Raw genomic sequence first — 23,258 nt, 5'->3', positions numbered from 1 at the left:
CCATTCATCTTTTCAATTAACCTTGCTGCTGTGGAGTTGTAAGGCAAAGAAAATGTCTGTAAGACATCATATTCGGTAGCCCAGACTGGGGTTAAGTGTCTGATTAAGGAGTCCCTCTATCACTGTCCACATGTGTGGGGACCCCAAAGAATGCACTTAGCTTTTCTAAGCTATGTGTTACAGCTTTTTAATCCATAGATATTTATTGCAGTTTTATTTATATACAATATTAAGGGCCCCTCACAATTAACCTGTAAATTAGATTTTTAAATGGCTATACAACTAGATATAAGACCTTGAGTGCACTGAGCTCATTGTCTTCAAGGTTAGTGAAGTCCTGATTTCCATCTTTTCGCATAGGTTGTAGCTTCTTCTACTGATTTAGTGGTTATATTAGAAAAATAACCTGATTTTAGGAACAACAGCACTATTCTTTAATTAATAGAATATAGGATAGACAACTGCTTAAGCTGTGTGCTTTAATTACCATTAGTGTTAATTATTCCTTTTTTCTGTAACCAGCCCTTAACCAGTATGCTTTAAAAAAAGAAGTTTGCCTGGACACCATTGCTGAGAAGTTAGGAAGAGTAGAGAACAGCCAGGCCAACAATAAAAACGTCACTCAAGTTCTTGGTCCTTGTTCTAGTTTGCTAGCTGCCGGAATGCAATATACCAGAAACGGAATGGCTTTTAACAAGGGGAATTTAATGAGTTGCTAGTCTACAGTTCTAAGGCTGAGAAAATGTCCCAATTAAAACAAGTCTAAAGAAATGTCCAATCAAAGGCATCCAGGGAAAGATACCTTGGTTCAAGAAGGCCGATGAAGTTCAGGGTTTCTCTCTCATCTGGAAAGGCACATGGTGAACACGGTCAGGGTTCCTCTCTCAGCTGGAAGGGCACATGGTGAACATGGCATCATCTGCTAGATTTCTCTCCTGGCTTCCTGTTTCATGAAGCTCCCCGGGAGGCATCTTCCTTCTTCATCTCCAAAGATCACTGGCTGAAGGACTCTCTGCTTCGTAGTGTCACTCTCTCTGAATCTCTCTGAATCTCCAAAATGTTTCCTCTTTTATAGGACTTCAGAAACTAATCAAAACCCACTCAAATGGGTGGAGACATGTTATCCCGTAATCCAGTTTAACGACCATTCTTAACTAAATCACATCAACCAGGGAGATGATCTCATTACAGTTTCAAATATACAGTATTGAATAGAGATTATTCTACCTTTAAGAAATGAGATTTATATTAAAACATGGCTTTTCTTAGGGGGCATATACCCTTTCAAACCGGCACAGTCCTCCACTCCCAGAGGGACATGATGACCAGTTATATCAGTCTTTCAAGAAGGACCTCAATCAGAATGAAATATTTAGGGTATCCAACCTTGGAGGAGACATTAAAGACCTAATGTCATGGTGTAGAAAGATCCAGTGAAGAGAGTATGTGATCTCCTTTGTAATGATGGGTTTCGAACATATGAAAGATTTGAATAGTCTCACCAAACAGTTACTTTTTTTTTTTCTTCTAAAGACTGTGAAAAGGACATAGATCTAAACTGTGCTATAAGGTAATTACATTAGCATTTGTTGAGTTGACTGTCACCCTGCAATTACATCGGAGTAATTTTATCTTTCAGTCAGAAAAGATTCGCTGGGGTCAGTCTATTAAATCCTTTGAAGCTCAAGAGAAGACACTCTGCGGAGACATTCTCCTTACAGCAGCATTTGTGTCTTATGTTGGATCCTTTACAAAACAGTATCGTCAGGAACTGGTAGACTGCAAGTGGATTCCCTTTCTTCAACAAAAGGTAGCTCTATGCCTTGACTTGTCAAAATTTGAAAACATCATATTGAAATTTCACTAGTGGAACCAGTACATTTGCCAAACTCTTTTGTATCTATGCAATTACTGACTGGAAATTCTGGTGTGAATGTGATATTTCTTATGTGTTACATAGGTTTTCTTGTTCTAATGATGGAGTTACAATAAGGAGATGAAAAATATGAAAAATAAATATATAAATTGTAGAGATGTAGTTGGAAAACTGCTTTTAACAAAACTGATAGTGGAAACCAAATGAAACTTTTTAATTTTCTTACTACTATAATGGCAGCCCTTTTTTAAAAAAATGTTTTTTATTGTGAAATATAATATATATACAAAAAAAAGAAAGAAAAAGGAATAATTTCCAAAGTACACTTCGATAAGTAGTTACAGAATAGATTTCAGAGTTTGTTATGGATTGCCATGTCATTATTTTAGATTTCTCCTTCTAACCGCTCCAAACACTGGACACTAGAAGAAATATCAGTATAGTGATTAAGCAGTCATATTGATTTGTTAAATCCTATTTTCTCTGTTATAACTCCTTCTCTCCCAATCTATAGGGATCTTTAGACAATGCCCATTCTGACTTTTCATATTGAGAAGTGGTATCGGCACTAAAGGATTGGGGGAGGTAGTTAGTTGATAATCTTGGAGAGACTAATCCCTCTGGGTTTCAGGATTTATCAGGCCTAGGAACCCTCTGGAAATGACAGGTTCCAGAAAGCAAACCTAGTGCATGAAACTTTTATAGAGTCTCAGTTCAAGCCCCAGTTGCTCTTAAGAGGAATGATGTTGGTTGGGATTTAACAAACCATGGCAATTAGCACCATCTAACTGAAGCTTGTGTAAGAATAATGTCCAGAAGAGCCTCTTGACTCTATTTGATCTCTGTTAGCCACTGATAGCTTATTGTAATTCACTTCTTTTCCTCCTTTTGGTCAGAAAGGCATTGTTGATCCTATGGTGCCAGGGATCCACATCCTATGTTGTCAGGGAGACTTTCACCCCTGAATGTCATGTCACATGTAGGGAGAAGGTAATGATTTTCCTTTTGGAGTTGGGCTTAAAGAGAGAGAGGTCATATCTGAGCAACAAAAAGGTTTCCTGGAAACAACTCATAGGCCTCGTTATAGGTAGTCTTAGCTTCTCCACTACAAAAATAAGTTTCTTAAGGGCAAGTCTCAAAATCAAGGACTTGGCCTATTTTCTTGGGAGTCCCCACTGGTTGAGAGGGTACTCAGGTTTCCAAGATGGGAAAGTTTAATAGTTCTATGTATTTTTCCCCCTTCGGACTCTTAAGGGACTCGACCAGTACTTTTCAAATACCAGCCCACCATGGTCTGAGATGTATCCTGGTATTACATTAATCTATACAGAATTACAAGGCCTTGTTCCTGTTCTGGACTCCAGGAGTTTGGGTTGTTTAAATAAGCTATCCAAATGGGTTGACCATGTGTTGCAGAAAATTTAGGTTTTTGACATAATAAACCTCTCTGCCTTTGGTCTCATACGGGAGGTGAAGGTCTAGAGTACATGCACTATCATCTTTTACCCTCTATTTTAATTTACCTTAGTCTCGGACAGATTGACTTCATTTCTATCTCTAATTGAGGCCTCATATCTTTTTCAGTTACTTTAACTATGCTATCTTTCAGGGCTGCAGTGCTCAATTTCTGGGTTTTGTGTATCACAGAATTGCTTAAAATTGCAGGGAAATACCAGCTGATAGACATATAGCTTGATGTATCAGAATCTAGAAATACACTTACAACTTCAGACTAAGTGTGGCTGCTATAAGGGCTTACAATCTAGGCTCCAATTTTCTTATTATTTTCCGAAAGAGACCTTAGCATATTTGTTCTTTTGTTTCTGGCTTATTTTGCACACCACATTGCCCAAAGGTTATTATTCATTTCGTTGCCTGCCTCTCGACATCCTTCTTTTTGTAGCTGCACCATATTCCATCATATAAATGTATCACAGTTCACCACTCTGCTTCTCAATCATTGTACCCTTCAGCTTCCTCCATTTATTGGGCATCATGGATATTTACCAAAATAAACAAACCATATGTTACAGTATCCTCACTTGATTGTTCCATCAGCTGTACTCTCAATTTTAGGCAACTTTCATTGGTCCGTCGTAACAAAGAACAGACAAATACAACATTACCAAATATCAAATCAAAACAATTCCTTATCGTTTGTTCCTCCAGCCTGCAATTAGTTGCCCCGGTAGTTCCGTTGATGTCTTCCTGTTAACTATTGCCCATTTTTACTTTTCCCCCTTGTTCTAGTTTGCTAGCTGCTGAAATGCAATATACCAGAAATGAAATGACTTTTAAAAAGGGAAATTTAATAAGTTGCTAGTTTATAGTTCTAAGGCCGAGAAAATGTCCCAATTAAAACAAGTCTATAGAAATGTCCAATCAAAGGCGTCCATCCAGGGAAAAATACGTTGGTTCAAGAAAGCTGATGAAGTTCAGGGTTTCTCTCTCTAGTGAGAAGGCACATGGTGAACACAGTCAGGGCTTCTCTCTCAGCTGGAAGGACACATGGTGAACATGGCATCATCTGCTAGCTCTCTCTCCTGGCTTCTGGTTTTATGAAGCTCCCTTGGAGGTGTTTTCCTTCTTCATCTCCAAAAGTTGCTGGCTCATGGACTCTCTGTTTCGTGGTGCTGCAGCATTCTCTGCTCTTTCCGATTCTCCTTCTCCAAAATGTTTCCTCTTTTATAGGACTCAAGTAAACAATCAAGACCCACCCAAATGGGTGGAGACATGTCATCACCTAATCCAGCTTAACAACCATTCTTGACTAAATCACATCATCCAGGGAGATGATCTGATTACAGTTTCAAACATACAGTATTGAATAGGGATTATTCTACCTTTATGAAATGGGATTTTGATTAAAACATGGCTTTTCCAGGGGGCATACATCCTTTCAAACCAGCATACCCCTGTACCCTTCTACTATTGACTCTTTGTCTAATATCAAACCTTTGAAATAATTCATGTGAGAACATATTTATAATTGTACATTTAATCAGTGGGCTATATAGTACTATACATCCCCTTTCAATCATATTCACTTTCAGTATGACAATCTACGTATAACCCCACTAATTGATTAACATCACTTCCATCCATTCCCTTGGATTTAAGTTCAACGTTATTGGATAGACTTTCACCTGTCTCTAGCTTCTGTGTACATCTGGGTCTGCTATGTTCCACAGTGAATCTGCAATTACCTTTACCAGAGTCATAATAGCGAAATCATACAGTATCTATTTTTCTGTGTCTGACTTTTCTCAGTCAGAATTATGTCCTCAAGTTTCATCCACATTGTCATATGCCTCAGGGCCTCATTTCATTTTAGTGCTGCATAATATTCTATCATATGTATATACCACATTTTGTTTATCTGCTTGTCTGTTGATGGGCACTTGGATTGTTTCCGTCTTTTGGAAGTTGTGAATAGTGCTGCTTCATAGTGGCCTATTCATATAACGGCATACAAATGTCTGTTTATGTCACTGCTTTCAGCTCTTCTGAGTATACACCACGTATTGGTATTCCTGGGTATATTAGCTTTGCTAGATGCTACCAGAACGCAATATACCAGAAATGGAATGACTTTTAAAAAGATGATTTATTACATTTACAGTTTTAAGGCTATAAAAGTGTCCAAACTAAGGCATCTGTATAAAGATACCTTGACTCAATAAAGACCACTGTCTGTCACAGAAGGCAGGTGGCTGGCATCTGCTGGTTCTTGTTCCCAGTTCTGTTTCTTCCAGCTTCTGATACCCGTGGTTTCCTCTCTAAGCATCTGTGGGCCTTCACTTAACTCCTCTGGGATACAACTGTGGGTTCTGGATACATCTCATGGGAAACTACAAGGTGATGTTCATTGGGCTCTGCATCTCCAAACCATGTCTAGGTGCTTCCTGTCTCTGTTGGTACTCCAAGCATCTCCAAGTAGCTACATCTCTGTCAGCTCTGAAGCAACTCTTCTCCAAGCATCTGCATGTAAGACTTCTCCAAAATGTTTCCCCTTTTAAAGGACTCTAGTAAACTAACCAAGACCCCACCTTGAGTGGGTGGGGTCAATCTCCATCTGATCAAGAGGTCCCACCCACAACTGGTGTGTCACATCTCCATGGAAACAATCCAGTCTGAGTTTCCACCTCACAATATTGAATCAGGATTAAAAGAAACATGGCTGTTCCTTTGAGATTGGAACAATAAAAAGACGTGGCTTTTCTTGAGTACATAACAAGTTCAAACCAACAGACTGGGCACATACAGCAACTCAATGTTTAGTTTTCTGAGAAATCACCAAACTGTTTTACACAGTGGCTGTACCATTATACAGTCCCACTAACAGTGAATAAGTGTTCCAATTTCTCCACATCCTCTCCAACATTTGTAGCTTTCTGTTTATTAGCAGCCTTCTTATAGGTGTGAAGTGATACCACATTGTCATCTTGATTTGCATTTCCCTTATAGGTAATGAAAATGAACATCTCTTCATATGCTTTTTAGCCATTTGTATTTCTCCTTCTGAAAAGTGTCTATTCATATCCTCTGCCCATTTTATAATTGTGTTGTGTGTTCTTTTTTGCTGAGCTGTATAATTTCATCATGTACAGAGGATATCAAGCCTTTATCTGATATGTGGTCTCCAAATACTTTCTCCCATTGAACTGAGCTGCTTCTTCAATGTTTTGACAGTCTTTTGAAGCTCAGAGGCTCTTGATCTTAAGAGTCCCCATTTATTTGTTTTTTTCTTTCATGCTTGTGCTTTAGGTATAAAGTTTAAGAAGCTATCCCCTATTACTAGATCTTGAAGATGTTTCCCTGCATTTTCTTCCAGGAGTTGTATGGTACTGGCTCTTACATTTAGGTTCTTAACCCATTTTGAATTAATTTTTATATAGAGTGTAAGATAGGGATCCTCTTTCGTTGGTTTGGCTTTTGGTACCCAATTCTCCCATGCCCATTTATTGAAAAGAGTATTCTGTCACAGTTCAGTGGATTTGGTGGCCTCATCGAAGATCAATTGTCCACAGATTTGGTGGTCTATCTCCAAACTCTCAATTTGATTCCATTTGTCAATCATATCTTTGTGTCAGCACCAGGCTATTTTGACTACTGTGGCTTTATAGAAGTGTTTGTTCCCCCACTTTGCTTTTCTTTTTTAGGATATCTTTAGCTATTCAGGGTCTCTTTCCCTTCCAAATAAATTTGATAACTAGCTTTTCCAATTCTTCAAAGTAGGTTGTTGGGATTTTGATTGGTATTGCATTGAATCTGTAGATCAGTTTGGGTAGACTTGACTTCTTAATGACATTCAACCTTCCTAACCATAGCATGGAATGTCTTTCCAACTTTTTAGATCATTTAAAATTTCTTTTTGCAATGTTTTGTACTTTTCTGTGTACAAATCTTTGACATCCCTGGTTAGGCTTACTCCTAGATACCTCATTCTTTTGGTCACTATTTTGAATGGAATTTTTCTTTAATTGTCTCCTCAGATAGGTAAATACTTGTATATTGAAACATTACTGATTTTTTTTACATTAATCTTGCATCCTGCCATTTTGCTGAATTTGTTCATTAGCTCACGAAGCTTTGTCATAGATTTCTAAGGGTTTTCTAAGTATAGGATCATGTCATCTGTGAATAATGAAAGTTTTGATTCCTTCTTTCCTGTTTGGATGCCTTTTATTTGTTTCTCCTGTCTAATCGCTCCAGCTAGGACTTCTACTACAATGTTGAATAATAGTGGTGACAATGGGCATCCTTGTCTTGTTCTGATCTTAGGGGGAATGCTTTTAATCTCTCACTGTTAAGTATGATGCTGGCTATGGGTTTTTCATGTATGCCCTTTATGATCTTGAAGAAGTTTCCTTTGATTCCTAGCTTTTGAGGTATTTTTTATCAGGAAAGGATGCTGGATTTTGTCAAATGCTTTTTTCAGCATCAATGATATGATCATGTAATTTTCCTTTTCAATTTGTTAATGTGCTGTATTACATTGATTGATTTTTTCCTGTGTTGAACCACCCTTGCATTCCTGGTATAAACCCCAATGGTCATGATGCATAATTCTCTTAATGTGTCATTGGATTTGATTTGCTAACATTTTCTTGAGAATTTTTACATCTATGTTCATTAAGGGGATTGGTCTGTAGTTTTTGTTTCTTGTAGCATCTTTATCCAGTTTTGGTATTAGAGTGATTCATAAAATGCATTAGGTAGCATTCCTCTTTTCCTCAGTTTTTTCTGGAAGAGTTTGAGCAGGATAGATGTTAGTTCTTTTTAGAATGTTGGATAAAATTCTCATGTGTAGTTGTTTGATCCTGGGCTTTTCTTTGTGGGAAGATTTTTGACGACTGATTGAATCTCTTTATTTGTATTTGTTTTGTAGAACTATTCTATTTCTTCTCAAGTCAGTATAAGTAGCTTGTATGTTTCTAGGAATATGCCCATTTCATCCAAGTTGTCTAGTTTGTTAGTCTGTAGTTGCTCATAGTCTTCTCTTATGATTTTTAAAAATTTTTTCAGGATTCATGGTAATGCCCCCCCCCCAATTTCTGATTTTGTTTATTTGCATCCTCTCTCTTTTTTTCTTTGTTAGTCTAGCTAGGACCCCTAGCTAGTTAATTTTATTGATGTTCTCAAAGAGCCAACTTTTGGTATTGTTGAATCTTTCTGTTGGTTTTTTGTTGTTCTCCAGTTTATTTACTCCTGCTTTAATCTTTGTTATTTCTCTTCTTCTATTTGCTTTGAGATTAGTTTGCTGTTCTTTCTCTACTTCCTCCAGGTGAGCAGTTAAATCCTCAATTTTTGTTTATACTTGTTTTTTAATATCAGCATTTAGGGCAATAAATTTCCCTCTCAGCACTGCCTTTGCGGCATCCCATAAGTTCTGATATGTTGTATTCTCATTATCATTCATCTCCAGATATTTACTGAGTTTCTTAGAAATTTCTTCTTTGACCCACTGATTATTTAAGAGCGTGTTGCTTAATTTCCATGTATTTGTGAAAACTCTGGTTCTTTGGTGATTATTTATTTCCAGCTTCACTCTGTTGTGGTTAGAGAAAGTGCTTTGCATAATTTCAATCTTTTAAAATTTATAAAGACTTGTTTTGTGTCCCAGAATTTGAACTATCCTGGAGAATGTTCCAAGCACACTAAGAAAGAATGTATAGCCTGGTGTGTTGGGATGTAACAATCTATATATGTCTGTTAGGTCTAATTTGTTTATCACATAGTTTAGGTTCTCTATTTCCTTGTTTATCCTCTGTCTGGTTATTCTATCTATAGAGGAGAGTGGTGTATTGAAGTCTCCCACTATTATTGTTGAAGCATTTGTAGTTTCCTTCAATTTTGTTAATGTTTGCCTCATGTAATTTGGAGCTCCTTGATTGGGGGGGTAAACTTTTTTATTGTTTGCTTGGTGAATTTTCCCTTTTATTAATATGTAGTGTCCTTCTTTGTCTCTTAGGACGTATTTATATTTAAAGTCTATTTTACTTGATATTATTATAACTACTCATGTTTTCTGTTGGTTACAGCTTGCATGGAACACCTTTTTCCGTCTTTTTTCTTCCAAACTTTTTGTATCCTTGGGTCTAAGATGTGTCTCTTGTAAAAAGCATGCAGATGGATTATACTTTTTTAGTCCGTTCTTCCCATCTCTATCTTTTAATTGGTGAGTTTATCCCATTAATGTTCAGTTATCAGTGTAAAAGTCGTTCTTGAATCTACCATCTTATCACTTGGGTTTTGTTTTTCAGATCTATTTGTTCTTTTCCCTTGTTCTCTTTTTATCCTTTAAATTACCCTTAAGGGGCCCTCTCTTTCTCCACCGGCCCGCCGCACGGCGCCCACGCCCCGCAGCAGCCGACCCGCCCGTCCTCCTTCTCCCCTCTCTTTCTCCGCCGGCCCGCCGCGCGGCACCCACGCCCCGCAGCAGCCGACCCACCCGCCCTCCTTCTCCCCTCTTCCCCCTCCTGCTCCGGCGGCTCTCCAACCACCACGGTGCCCTCTTCCCCCACCTTCACCGGCTCCTCCGCCACCAGCCTCGACAGCCTTGCCGCCCTCACCTTTCCTCCTCCAGAACAGCTACTGGGGGAGTGGAGACAATACAGAGCAGCTCCCGGAGCCACGACGGAGATCAAAGGGACAGCGTACCCCATCCTGGAACGGCTGACTGGGAGAACCAGCTCCGGTGAGAACACCGAGGGACGCGGGCTTTCCTGGGCGGGACGGCAAGCGGCCGGAGTCCCTCCCTTCCTCCTTCCCAGGCCAGTGGCAGAATTGGGCAGGCGGTCCCCTCAGGCCACGGCGGCTGGCGTCCCCACCACACAAGGCCCCCCAGACCAACTGAAAGAGTTGGGTCAGAAATCCCCAGACTGCGGAGAACGGTGACCAGGGGGTCCCTTCCAAACACGTGACTCCCTGCTCCGCCTGGGAACAGTGCACTCTCCCGGGCTGCGACAGCTGGCACCCTCCGCCACGCTTGGTGCCCCGGGCCGACTAGGAAATTTGGTCGGGCGCTCTCACGTGCTGCGGCGGCCGGCGACCCTCCCCGCGTTCGGACCCCTGGGCCGGCTGGCACTCCTCCAAGAGGCTTCGGCTGCCAAACCTCCCCTACGGCGAGAGTTTTCCAGAGTTAAAGGACCCACAGCAACTTTTACTGGTGGATCCCGTAGACAAACGTGTGCCACGAGCGCCACCTACTGGGCAGGATAGGAAGAACAGAACCCAGAGATTGCACAGAAAAATCTTTCAACCTGTGGGGTTGAACACCCGGGGAAATCTGACTAAATGCCCAGATGCCAGCAGAAGATAACGGATCACGCTCAGAAAATTGAAAATATGGCCCAGTCAAAGGAACAAACCAATAGTTCAAATGAGATACAGGAGCTGACACAAGTAATGCTGAATATACGAACAGAAATGGAAAACCTCTTCAAAAACGAAATCGATAAATTGAGGGAGGACATGAAGAAGACATGGGCTGAACATAAAGAAGAAATAGAAAAACTGAAAAAACAAATCACAGAGCTTATGGAAGTGAAGGATAAAGTAGAAAAGATGGAAAAAACAATGGATACCTACAATGATAGATTTAAAGAGAAAGAAGATAGAATTAGTGATTTGGATGATGGGACAACTGAATTCCAAAAAGAAACAGAAACTATCCGGAAAAGAATGGAAAAATTCGAACAGGGTATCAGGAAACTGAATGACAATATGAACCGCACAAATATACGTGTTGTGGGTGTCCCAGAAGGAGAAGAGAAGGGAAAAGGAGGAGAAAAACTAATGGAAGAAATTATCACTGAAAATTTCCCAACTCTTATGAAAGACCTAAAATTACAGATCGAAGAAGTGCAGCGCACCCCAAAGAGATTAGACCCAAATAGGCGTTCCCCAAGACACTTATTAGTTAGAATGTCAGAGGTCAAAGAGAAAGAGAGGATCTTGAAAGCAGCGAGAGAGAAGCAATCCATCACATACAAGGGAAACCCAATAAGACTATGTGTAGATTTCTGAGCAGAAACCATGGGAGCTAGAAGACAGTGGGATGATATATTTAAGTTACTAAAAGAGAAAAACTGCCAACCAAGACTCCTATATCCAGCAAAATTGTCCTTCAAAAATGAGGGAGAAATTAAAACATTCTCAGACAAAAAGTCACTGAGAGAATTTGTGACCAAGAGACCAGCTCTGCAAGAAATACTAAAGGGAGCACTAGAGTCAGATACAAAAAGACAGAAGAGAGAGATATGGAGAAGAGTGTAGAAAGAAGGAAAGTCAGATATGATATATATAATACAAAAGACAAAATGGTAGAGGAAAATATTATCCAAACAGTAATAACTCTAAATGTTAATGGACTGAATTCCCCAATCAAAAGACATAGACTGGCAGAATGGATTAAAAAACAGGATCCTTCCATATGCTGTCTACAGGAAACACATCTTAGACCCAAAGATAAATATAGGTTGAAAGTGAGAGGTTGGGAAAAGATATTTCATGCAAATAACAACCAGAAAAGAGCAGGAGTTGCTATACTAATATCCAACAAATTAGACTTCAAATGTAAAACAGTTAAAAGAGACAAAGAAGGACACTATATACTAATAAAAGGAACAATTAAACAAGAAGACATAACAATCATAAATATTTATGCACCGAACCAGAATGCCCCAAAATACGTGAGGAATACACTGCAAACACTGAAAAGGGAAATAGACACATATACCATAATAGCTGGAGACTTCAATTCACCACTCTCATCAATGGACAGAACATCTAGCCAGAGGATCAATAAAGAAATAGAGAATCTGAATATTACTATAAATGAGTTAGACTTAACAGACATCTATAGGACATTACATCCCACAACAGCAGGATACACCTTTTTTTCAAGTGCTAATGGATCATTCTCAAAGATAGACCATATGCTGGGTCACAAAGCAAGTCTTAACAAATTTAAAAAGATTGAAATCATACACAACACTTTCTCGGATCATAAAGGAATGAAGTTGGAAATCAATAATAGGTGGAGTGCCAGAAAATTCACAAATACATGGAGGCTCAACAACACACTCTTAAACAACAAGTGGGTCAAAGAAGAAATTGCAAGAGAAATTAGTAAATACCTAGAGGCAAATGAAAATGAAAACACAACATTTCAAAACTTATGGGACGCAGCAAAGGCAGTGCTAAGAGGGAAATTTATTGCCCTAAATGCCTATATCAGAAAAGAAGAAAAGGCAAAAATGCAGGAATTAACTGTCCACTTGGAAGAACTGGAGAAAGAACAGCAAACTAATCCCAAAGCAAGCAAAAGGAAAGAAATAACAAAGATTAGAGCAGAAAGAAATGAAATTGAAAACAATAGAGAAAATCAATAAGACCAGAAGTTGGTTCTATGAGAAAATCAATAAGATTGATGGGCCCTTAGCAAGATTGACAAAAAGAAGAAGAGAGAGGATGCAAATAAATAAGATCAGAAATGGAAGAGGAGACATAACTGCTGACCTCACAGAAATAAAGGAGGTAATAACAGGATACTATGAACAACTTTACGCTAATAAATACAAAAATTTAGATGAAATGGATGGGTTCCTGGAAAGACATGAACAACCAACTTTGACTCAAGAAGAAATAGATGACCTCAACAAACCAATCACAAGTAAAGAGATTGAATTAGTCATTCAAAAGCTCCCTAAAAAGAAAAGTCCAGGACCAGACGGCTTCACATGTGAATTCTATCAAACATTCCAGAAGGAATTTGTACCAACTCTCCTCAAACTCTTCAAAAAAATCGAAGTGGAGGGAAAACTACCTAATTCATTCTATGAAGCCAACATCATCCTCATACCAAAACCAGGCAAAGATATTACAAAAAAAGAAAACTACAGACCAATCTCTCTAATGAATATAGATGCAAAAATCCTCAATAAAATTCTAGCAAATCGTATCCAACAACACATTAAAAGAATTATACATCATGACCAAGTAGGATTCATCCCAGGTATGCAAGGATGCTTCAACATAAGAAAATCAATTAATGTAATACACCATATCAACAAATCAAAGCAGAAAAATCACATGATCATCTCGATGCAGAGAAGGCATTTGACAAGATTCAACATCCTTTCCTGTTGAAAACACTTCAAAAGATAGGAATACAAGGGAACTTCCTTAAAATGATAGAGGGAATATATGAAAAACCCACAGCTAATATCATCCTCAATGGGGAAAAATTGAAAACTTTCCCCCTACGATCAGGAACAAGACAAGGATGTCCACTATCACCACTATTATTCAACATTGTGTTAGAAGTTCTAGCCAGAGCAATTAGACAAGAAAAAGAAATACAAGGCATCAAAATTGGAAAGGAAGAAGTAAAACTATCACTGTTTGCAGACGATATGATACTATACGTCGAAAATCCGGAAAAATCCACAACAAAACTACTAGAGCTAATAAATGAGTACAGCAAAGTAGCAGGCTACAAGATCAACATTCAAAAATCTGTAGCTTTTCTATACACTAGTAATGAACAAGCTGAGGGGGAAATCAAGAAACGAATCCCATTTACAATCGCAACTAAAAGAATAAAATACCTAGGAATAAATTTAACCAAAGAGACAAAAAACCTATATAAAGAAAACTACAAAAAACTGCTAAAAGAAATCACAGAAGACCTAAATAGATGGAAGGACATACCGTGTTCATGGATTGAAAGACTAAATATAATTAAGATGTCAATCCTACCTAAACTGATCTACAGATTCAATGCAATACCAATCAAAATCCCAACAACTTATTTTTCAGAATTAGAAAAACCAATAAGCAAATTTATCTGGAAAGGCAGGGTGCCCCGAATTGCTAAAAACATCTTGAGGAAAAAAAACGAAGCTGGAGGTCTCGCGATGCCGGACTTTAAGGCATATTATGAAGCCACAGTAGTCAAAACAGCATGGTATTGGCATAAAGATAGATATATCGACCAATGGAATCGAATAGAGTGCTCAGATATAGACCCTCTCATCTATGGACATTTGATCTTTGATAAGGCAGTCAAGCCAACTCACCTGGGACAGAACAGTCTCTTCAATAAATGGTGCTTAGAGAACTGGATATCCATATGTAAAAGAATGAAAGAAGACCCGCATCTCACACCTTATACAAAAGTTAACTCAAAATGGATCAAAGATCTAAACATTAGGTCTAAGACCATAAAACAGTTAGAGGAAAATGTAGGGAGATATCTTATGAATCTTACAACTGGAGGTGGTTTTATGGACCTTAAACCTAGAGGAAGAGCACTGAAGAAAGAAAGAAATAAATGGGAGCTCCTCAAAATTAAACACTTTTGTGCATCAAAGAACTTCATCAAGAAAGTAGAAAGACAGCCTACACAATGGGAGATAATATTTGGAAATGACATATCAGATAAAGGTCTAGTATCCAGAATATATAAAGAGATTGTTCAACTCAACAACAAAAAGACAGCCAACCCAATTACAAAATGGGAAAAAGACTTGAACAGGCACCTACCAGAAGAGGAAACACGGATGGCCAAGAGGCACATGAAGAAATGCTCAATGTCCCTGGCCATTAGAGAAATGCAAATCAAAACCACAATGAGATATCATCTCACACCCACCAGAATGGCCATTATCAACAAAGCAGAAAATGACAAGTGCTGGAGAGGATGCGGAGAAAGAGGCACACTTATCCACTGTTGGTGGGAATGTCAAATGGTGAAACCACTGTGGAAGGCAGTTTGGCAGTTCCTCAAAAAGCTGAATATAGAATTGCCATACGACCCAGCAATACCATTGCTAGGTATCTACTCAAAGGACTTAAGGGCAAAGACACAAACGGACATTTGCACACCAATGTTTATAGCAGCGTTATTTACAATTGCAAAGAGATGGAAACAGCCAAAATGTCCATCAACAGAAGAATGGCTAAATAAACTGTGGTATATACGTACGATGGAATATTATGCAGCTTTAAGACAAGATAAACTTATGAGGCATGTAATAACATGGATGGACCTAGAGAATATTATGCTGAGTGAGTCCAGCCAAAAACTAAAGGACAAATACTGTATGGTCCCACTGATGTGAACGGACATTCGAGAATAAACTTGAAATATGTCATTGGTAACAGAGTCCAGCAGGAGTTAGAAACAGGGTAAGATGATGGGTAATTGGAGCGGAAGGGATACAGACTGTGCAACAGGACTAGATACAAAAACTCAAAAATGGACAGCACAATAATACCTAATTATAAAGTAATCATGTTAAAACACTGAATGAAGCTGCATCTGAGCTATAGGGGTTTTTTGTTGTTGTTTTTTACTATCATTACTACTTTTATTTCTTTTCTCTATATTAACATTTTATATCTTTTTCTGTTGTGTTGCTAGTTCCTCTAAACCGATGCAAATGTACTAAGAAACAATGATCATGCATCTATGTGATGATGTTAAGAATTACTGAGTGCATATGTAGAACGGTATGATTTCTAAATGTTGTGTTAATTTCTTTTTTTTATTTTTATTTTTTTTTCTTTTATTCTTTCTTTCCGTTAATAAAAAAAATAAAAAATAAAAAAGAAATAAATTACCCTTAAGGGTATTCTTTAATTCTGTGCCCTCCTCCAGACTTCCTTCTCCTGTTCTTTTCTGTCAGCTCACATGACTTCCTTTTTTCTTTCTTGTACAGCAGGTCTCTTGTTGACTGGGTCTCTTAATCTTTGTTTATCTTTGAAGATTTTAATCTCTCCCTGAATTTTGAAGGACATCTTGGCTGGATACAGAATTCTTGGTTGGAGAGTTTTCTCATTCAGGATCTTAAATATGTCATACCACTGCCTTCTTGCTTCTATGGTGCCTATTTAGTAGTCCAAACTCAGTCTTATGTGGTTTCCCTTGTTTGTAGTAGATTACTTTTCTCATGCTGCTTTCAGGATTTTCTGTTTCTCTTCAGCATTTGGCAGTTTGATTAGTATGTGTCTTGGGGTAGGCCTATTTGGATTTATTTATTTGGGGTTCCTTGGACATCTTTGACATGCACATTTATGTCTTTTATAAGAGTTGTGAAATGTTCCCCAATTATATCATCATCAACTAACCTTCCCAGTGGACAGGTTAGTTCTTCTGGGACAACAATAATTCTTATATTTGTGCACCTTTTATTGTCTATCATTTCCCTAAGCTCTAGTTCCAATTTTTCCATCTTTCTTGCCATCTGTTCTATTGTGCACTCTAGTTCAATTGTTCTGTCTTGTAGCTCAATTATTCTTCCTTATGTTTCTTTGAATCTGCTCTTATGTGTCTCTAGTATATTTTTAATTTGGTCTACTGTATCTTTATTTCTGTGAGATCTGCCATTTTTCTATTTAATCCTCCAAATTCTTCTTTATACTTTTCTAGTGTCTTCTTGATAGCCTTTATTTCCTTATAAATACCCTTTAGTAGTTGTTCCATATTCTGTGTCCCCTCCAGTGTTTCATTTGGTCATTTGGCTAGGCCATTTCTGTTTGGATCGTTTTTTTTTTTTCACATGGCCAGGCACCGGGTGTCAAACCCGGGTCTCTGGCATGGCAGGCGAGAATTCTGCCACCGAGTCACTGTGGCCCATCCTTCTGCTTGGATCTTCACATGTTTTGTGGTTTTCTGTTGTGTTCAGGGTATTTAATTATCTTAATAAGACTATTTTGCAAGTTGGTTTCCTTCACTCATCTAAAGTGTTTTATTTTCTTGGTTTTGCATGGAAGGTTCTCTTTCATACTCTGTTGTGTCAGTAATTCCCTGAGCACTGCCACCCACCCCTGGGGGGTCATGGCTGATGAGCCCCACTCTGCTCTACCCATCCTAATCCCTTCACCTCTCTCCCCCCTAGGAAATCCTGGAGATCCTCTGCTGTCACTCACCCAGGGACCACGGTCCTAGTCATTCTGTCCCTATCCCCTATCTCGTCCTGTGGAGCAGGGGTGCAGTCAGTTCATCCCAGTCTGCCATCTTCCCAGAAACCCAGTGGCAGCCCTTTTAAAAGATTTCTCCAAGACTACTTTCAATTTAGAAATGTAGTATTTTTGTAAATAAATATAAAAATAACTGACCCCAAATTTGAAAATTCAAAATGTTAAACAAAGTGAAAGCATAGATTTGAAGGATTTGAAATTATTCAGTTTAAGCTTCTCCTTGTACAAATGAGAAACTGAGGCACAGGAAGTTCAAATATCTTGACCAATGCCTCTAAAAATAGGAACTTAGACCTCCAGATTTCTGGACCAATTGTTATCTTAATTGATTAAAACAGATTTCTATATCCAGCCCTTTTGATGTGCGTGTGATGATATCTTAACCCTCTCTGTGTTCTATGGAATTTTTGCAAATTAAACAAAATTAAATGTTCTAGGGAAAGCTCATTATTAAAAAAAAATCCAATAATCATTTAAAAAGAAGATTCTCTTATAATTTATTTAATGCATCTGCAGTATCAAACCATGTTTTTATGTTAAAAATTTCATAAAAGAGGTTATCTCTCTAATACTTCCTAAGAGTTCAAGGTTTTTCTTTAACAATCAACACCATAAAATATGCTTTTAGATAAAAGGTTAAAGCAGTCTGATAATTTTGTCCAATTCCTACAGCATTGTAAGTTATCAGAAGAGTCAAATGTCCAGTTCTTCTTTAACTTTGGTCTCAGTCTCATTTCTTCCAAACTTCAGTCTCCTCTTTGGGTGCATTTACCTGGCTCACCTCTATGGCAACTTGAGACTGATGATTGTCCTCTTTTGCAGTCCTGTCTTCATTGTGTCATTCATAAGGTATCCACATTCTCTCCACAATTATAGGAAAACTCCAGTTACATCCCGACATCAAAACTACTGAACTCATATTCTCTTCTTATTGTTATAGTTACTCTTAACTTTAGGGCATGTAATAGTATTGACATATGAGTTTGGCGACTAGTCTTTTTCTTAAACACAGTTTTATTCACATACCATAAAATCCATCCGAAGTAAACCATAATTGGCTCTCAGTATAATTACAGAGCTGTTATTACATTGACAAAATCCATTTTAGAGCATTTACATAGCTCCAAAAAGAAAAATCCCATGCCCCTTATATTCCCCCATTAATGACACTCAGCTTCAGTGTGGTACCATTTTTACAATTGCTGGAATAACAGGAAGATTTTACTTTTAGCTGTTGTCTATAGTTTGCATTAGGTGCATCTTTTCCTATTTACTTCCCTATTACCAACATCTTATAGGTGTGACATACATTTATTCTAATTCATGGACGAACATTCTTGTATTTGTTCTATTAACCATAGCTATCATCTACAAAAGGGTTCACTGTGTTACACAATCCCTTGTTTTATCCTCCAGCTTTCCTTCTAGTGGTATACATGACCTCAACTTCCCCTTCAAGTACTATCGTACACACAATTCAGCTTCTGTTATTTACACACACAGTAAAGTGCTAACATCGCCTCTATCCATTTCCAAACATTTAAATCACTCATTTAAAAATTCTGCACAAATTAAGCATGAGTTCCCATTCTTTGTCCTCATTCTACTTCTACTTTGTGAATGACAGATTGCATTTTCTGTTTACATAACCTATTAATTCTGTGAGTATACTCATTATATTTCGTTCATATTAGTGAGATCATACCATATTTGTCCTTTTTCTGGCTTTTTTCACTCAACATAATATCCTCCAAGTTCATCCATGTTGTCACATGCATCAGGACTTCATCCCTTCTTTCAGCTGCCTAATATTCCGTCGTGTGTATGTGCTACATTTTGTTTATCCATTCAGTGGTTGATGGACATTTGGGTTGCATCAATCTTCAGACAATTGTGAATAATGCTGCTGTGAGCATCAGTGTGTAAATGTCTGTTCTCATCCCTGCTTTCAGTTCTTCTAGGTATGTACCACAGTTGAATTGCTGGGTCATATGGCAGCTCTATTTAGTTCTATACTAAACTTCCTGAGGAATTGCCAAACTGTCTTCCACAGTGGCTGTACTATTTTACATTCCCACTATGAGTGAATGGGTGTTTCTGTTTCTCTACATGCTCTCCAACACTTGTAGTTTCCTATTTTTTTAAATAGTGGCCATTCTAGTAGTATGCTACTAGTCATTTAATAGATTTTTTAAATTGAAATTTGCCTTCTCAAATTCAGACTTAAAATTGGCACCATTTTTAATTGCTGGTGTGGAATTATTAAGTATATATGTTTCTGGAAATCTTCACATTAATTGACTTGTATTTTTTCGTGTACTTAAAATTCCAAACATGATGTTCCATGAAAATAAATGTTTGTTTTGAAAGGAAAATAAAATTTTTAAAAAAATTTGATTGACTAATCCCAAATGTATAAACATTCTAAACATAGAATAAAAACAAAATGATAATTTTTGGATATTTGTTAAACTTACAATCACTATTACTGTGGGCATGTATTTTACTCTGACCCTACAATTTTTAGGGAATCGCATATCTGTCTTACCCTAGCAGTCTCTTCTTTTTTCTTGAGAACATAGCCAACATGCAAACTGAGAAACAGGTCCTAAAATTTGAGCAGCTTACTCTCCCACTCATCTCTGAGCATGGCTGTACTAAAGGAAGAAAATGATTTCAAACTATATAAATGGAAGCCCTTTGGCAGAGATGTTTCCATCTGTAAGACACCTGGCAGAAAGTGGTACATAAAACATAACAAATGCTTGCTCTTTTGGAAAAGAGGTTTCCAGTTTCTGAGCTGCTTATCTTCTGTAACTTCTGCATTCAGTTGCAGCAAAGTGGGGAGAAATCTCACCTATATGAATATGTACCAGGTCTCAAGAGGAGCTGAAATTGCTTGTTAATGTTAAGTCTTTGATTAATCTTCCTTTGACAATGTTCTCTATCAGACCCTCACAAGAAGCAGCTCCTCTTGTTTCTCCTCGATGTAGGGTGTTCCAGAAGTTATACTTGCCTGGAGGTAACTGTTTCCCAAGTATCCAAGGGTATACATTTAATGTATAATAATGTATAAACTCCCATGTCCATGTACTCTGGCTTCCCTTCTGGGGCTATATGATGAAGGTCTCACACTTTTTGTGAGGCCAGCCTTTTTGGTTACGTCCTAGTTTCCATCCCGTTTCACCTCCTCAAGGACAATTCTAGAGCAATTCTTTCCCCTCCCTCTCATCAGCAGTTTTTCCCTCTCAGCTATTCATTACTAGATCATTCCCATCAGCATTCAAATACATTGTTATGTCTCACATTTTTAAATCGTTATTTAAAAAATAACAATTAAAAATACATTGTTATGTCTCACTTTTTGAAATGTAAGACATAACCAAAATACCAAAACACTTCTCTTGACCTCACCTCCCACTCTAGCTGCTATTCCATTTCTTTGCTCTCAATTACAGTAAAACTCTTCAAAAATATGATCTATACACATAGTCTCCAAATCTTCTCTCCCATTCTTTCTGAACCTACTCTGGGTAGGTTTTTTGTCCATACCCTCTCCCTACAAGCTCCTTTTGCAGTATTTTTTGCTTCCAGATTACAGAGTCCAGAGTATATTTTCCATTCTTGTCTTACGTGACTATCAGCTGCATTTGATGCAATTGATCACTCCTTCTTCCCCTCAGTGCTTTCTCCGCTTGCTTCCTTCCCCGTTCTTCCTTCTCAGTGTTCTTCTCTACTTCTTTCTCTTCTCCTCTTCATGTCTCTTCAACTTTCTTAAAGTTGAAATTCCCAGGGCTTCCGTCCTTGAGCTGCTTATCTTTTCTCTTTACACTCGCCATCTTTGTCATCTCAACCAGGCTATGACTTTCAGTGCCATTTGTATATCGATAATTCCCAAATGTATTTCTCTAACTCAGACCATGGCATCTTCACTTGTGTATCTAAAAGGCAGGTCAAACATAATACATCAAACTGAGATGCCTATCTTTCCCCAGTACCTTTTCCTTTCAGGTATTCCTGGTTTATTTAGTGGTATCTCCATCCTTCCATTACCTCAGGACAAAAAACTTGTAGTCACTTTGATATCTCTCTTTTTTCTGGCACCCATAAATAGTCAATCCAAAAAATTCTATACCTTTAAAATATATCCAGAATCTGACCATTTTTTACCAGCTACACCTCTACCACCAGGGGCCCATTGTTCACCTCTCTCCTGGATCATTGCAGAGACCTTCTAGCAGGTTTCCCTGCTTCTACATCTGCCACTTGCCTTAGTTTGCCAAGGACGCTATGCCAAATACAGCATAATGGTTTGGCCTAAACCATGAAGGCTAGAAGTTCAAAATTAAGGTCTTGACAGGCCATGCTTTCTCCTGGAGTCTATAGCGTTCTGGTGTTGGCTTGCCACAGTCCCTGAGGCTCCTTGGCTTGCATCTCTGACTCTATCACATGGCTTCTTCTGGCTTCTACTTCTCCTGCCTATTGTCTAAGTCTGTGTCTAGGTTTCCTCTCCTTATGAGGACCTCAGCTTTATGGTTTAAGTCCTATCTTGATATCATTTGGCCTCATCTAAATAGGATCTTTAAAGATCCTAGTAACCAATGAGTCCACACCTTAACTAATAATCACATCTTCAAACTCCTATTTATAAATTGGTTCTCACCCACAGGAACACAGATTAAGACTTGCACATGTCTTTTGAGGTGGACGTGACTTACCCTAACACTGCTTCTTCTCCAGATTTGTTCTCAGCATAGCAATCAGTGTGATCCTTTCAAAACACTAGTCAGTCACTTTTCTGCTAGAATCCCTTTGATGACTTCCCGTTGTATGGAGAGCAGAAGCTTGATTAAAAAAAAAGCTTATAAAACCCTACATGATTTAACCCTCATTACCTTCCTTGATCTCTTGTCCTGTTATTCTTTTTCTCAGCACTCTGCTACAGCCATAGTGGTCACTGTTTGTTTGAAAGCTGCCAGTATGTGATATACCAAAAATGAAATAGCTTTTTAAAAGGGGAATTTACTAATTGTAAGTTTACAAGTATAAGATTGTGAAAAAGTACAAATTAAGGCACCAATGAGAGGTTACCTTCACTCAAGAAAGGCCAGAGAAGTCGGGGGTTCTCTCTCAGCTGGGAGGGCACATGGTGATGTCTGCTAGCTTTCTCTCACAGCTTCTTGTTTCCTGAAGCTCCCCCAGGGGCGTTTTCCTTTATCTCCAAAGGTTTCTGGCTGTGTGGGCTCTGGTGGCTCTAAAACTTTTTCCAAAATTGTTCCCTCTCAAAGGACTCCAGTAAGTAAACCCACCTTGAATGGGTAGAGACACATCTCTATGGAAACTGTCTAATCAAAGTTAGCCCCCACAATTAGGCGGGTCATATTTCCATGGAAACAATCAAAATGATTCCACCCAGCAATGTTGAATGAGGATTTGAGGACATTGTTTTCTGAAGTATATAATAGCTTCAAACTGGCATAGTCACCTTCCTTCCTAGTATACTAGGCATGCTCCCATCTCAAGCACTTTGCACTGGCTGTTTCCTGTACCTCGAAGTGTATTTTCCAGGACATCTGCATGGCTACCTCCCATCCACCAAGTCCTTGTTCAAATAGCACCTTGAGATCTGATTGCAAATTCCACCCCTCCAGCATACCTCATTCCCTTTAGCATGCTCCAGTTTTTTCCACCCTAGCACTTATCACCTTTTAATATATGATTTTGTTTACTAATTTATTTTTGTTTATATCTGTCCTCTCTCCCAGTAGGATGTAAGATCCATGGAAGCAGGGTTTTTTGCATGTTTTGTTCACTACTCTATCCTGGAATGGAACCTGGAATTTTGTGGATGTTCAGCGTATCTTTTGTTTTATCACAATTCTGTTGAGGT

At 38.3% G+C, this 23,258-nt stretch overlaps 1 protein-coding gene and 1 long non-coding RNA gene across 4 annotated transcripts in view; one reads left to right on the top strand and one right to left on the bottom strand.

Moving 5' to 3' along the window:
• Nucleotides 1-23,258, top strand: part of DNAH11 (dynein axonemal heavy chain 11) — a 424,306-nt gene that overhangs the window by 314,374 nt on the left and 86,674 nt on the right. For all 3 annotated transcript variants that reach the window (XM_077122193.1, XM_077122194.1, XM_077122196.1), the window contains one exon: nt 1,640-1,810. In XM_077122193.1, the coding sequence (XP_076978308.1) occupies nt 1,640-1,810 (171 nt within the window). The remainder of the gene's footprint in view (nt 1-1,639; nt 1,811-23,258) is intronic.
• LOC143650972 (uncharacterized) overlaps nt 1-23,258 on the bottom strand; it is a 32,461-nt gene that overhangs the window by 3,948 nt on the left and 5,255 nt on the right. The gene's annotated exons all lie outside the window — the stretch shown is intronic.

The sequence above is a fragment of the Tamandua tetradactyla genome, chromosome 1 (assembly GCF_023851605.1).
Source record: "Tamandua tetradactyla isolate mTamTet1 chromosome 1, mTamTet1.pri, whole genome shotgun sequence".
NCBI lineage: Eukaryota > Metazoa > Chordata > Mammalia > Pilosa > Myrmecophagidae > Tamandua > Tamandua tetradactyla.
Note: the sequence above shows the minus strand (reverse complement) of the source record. Positions and strands in the feature narration are given on the sequence as shown.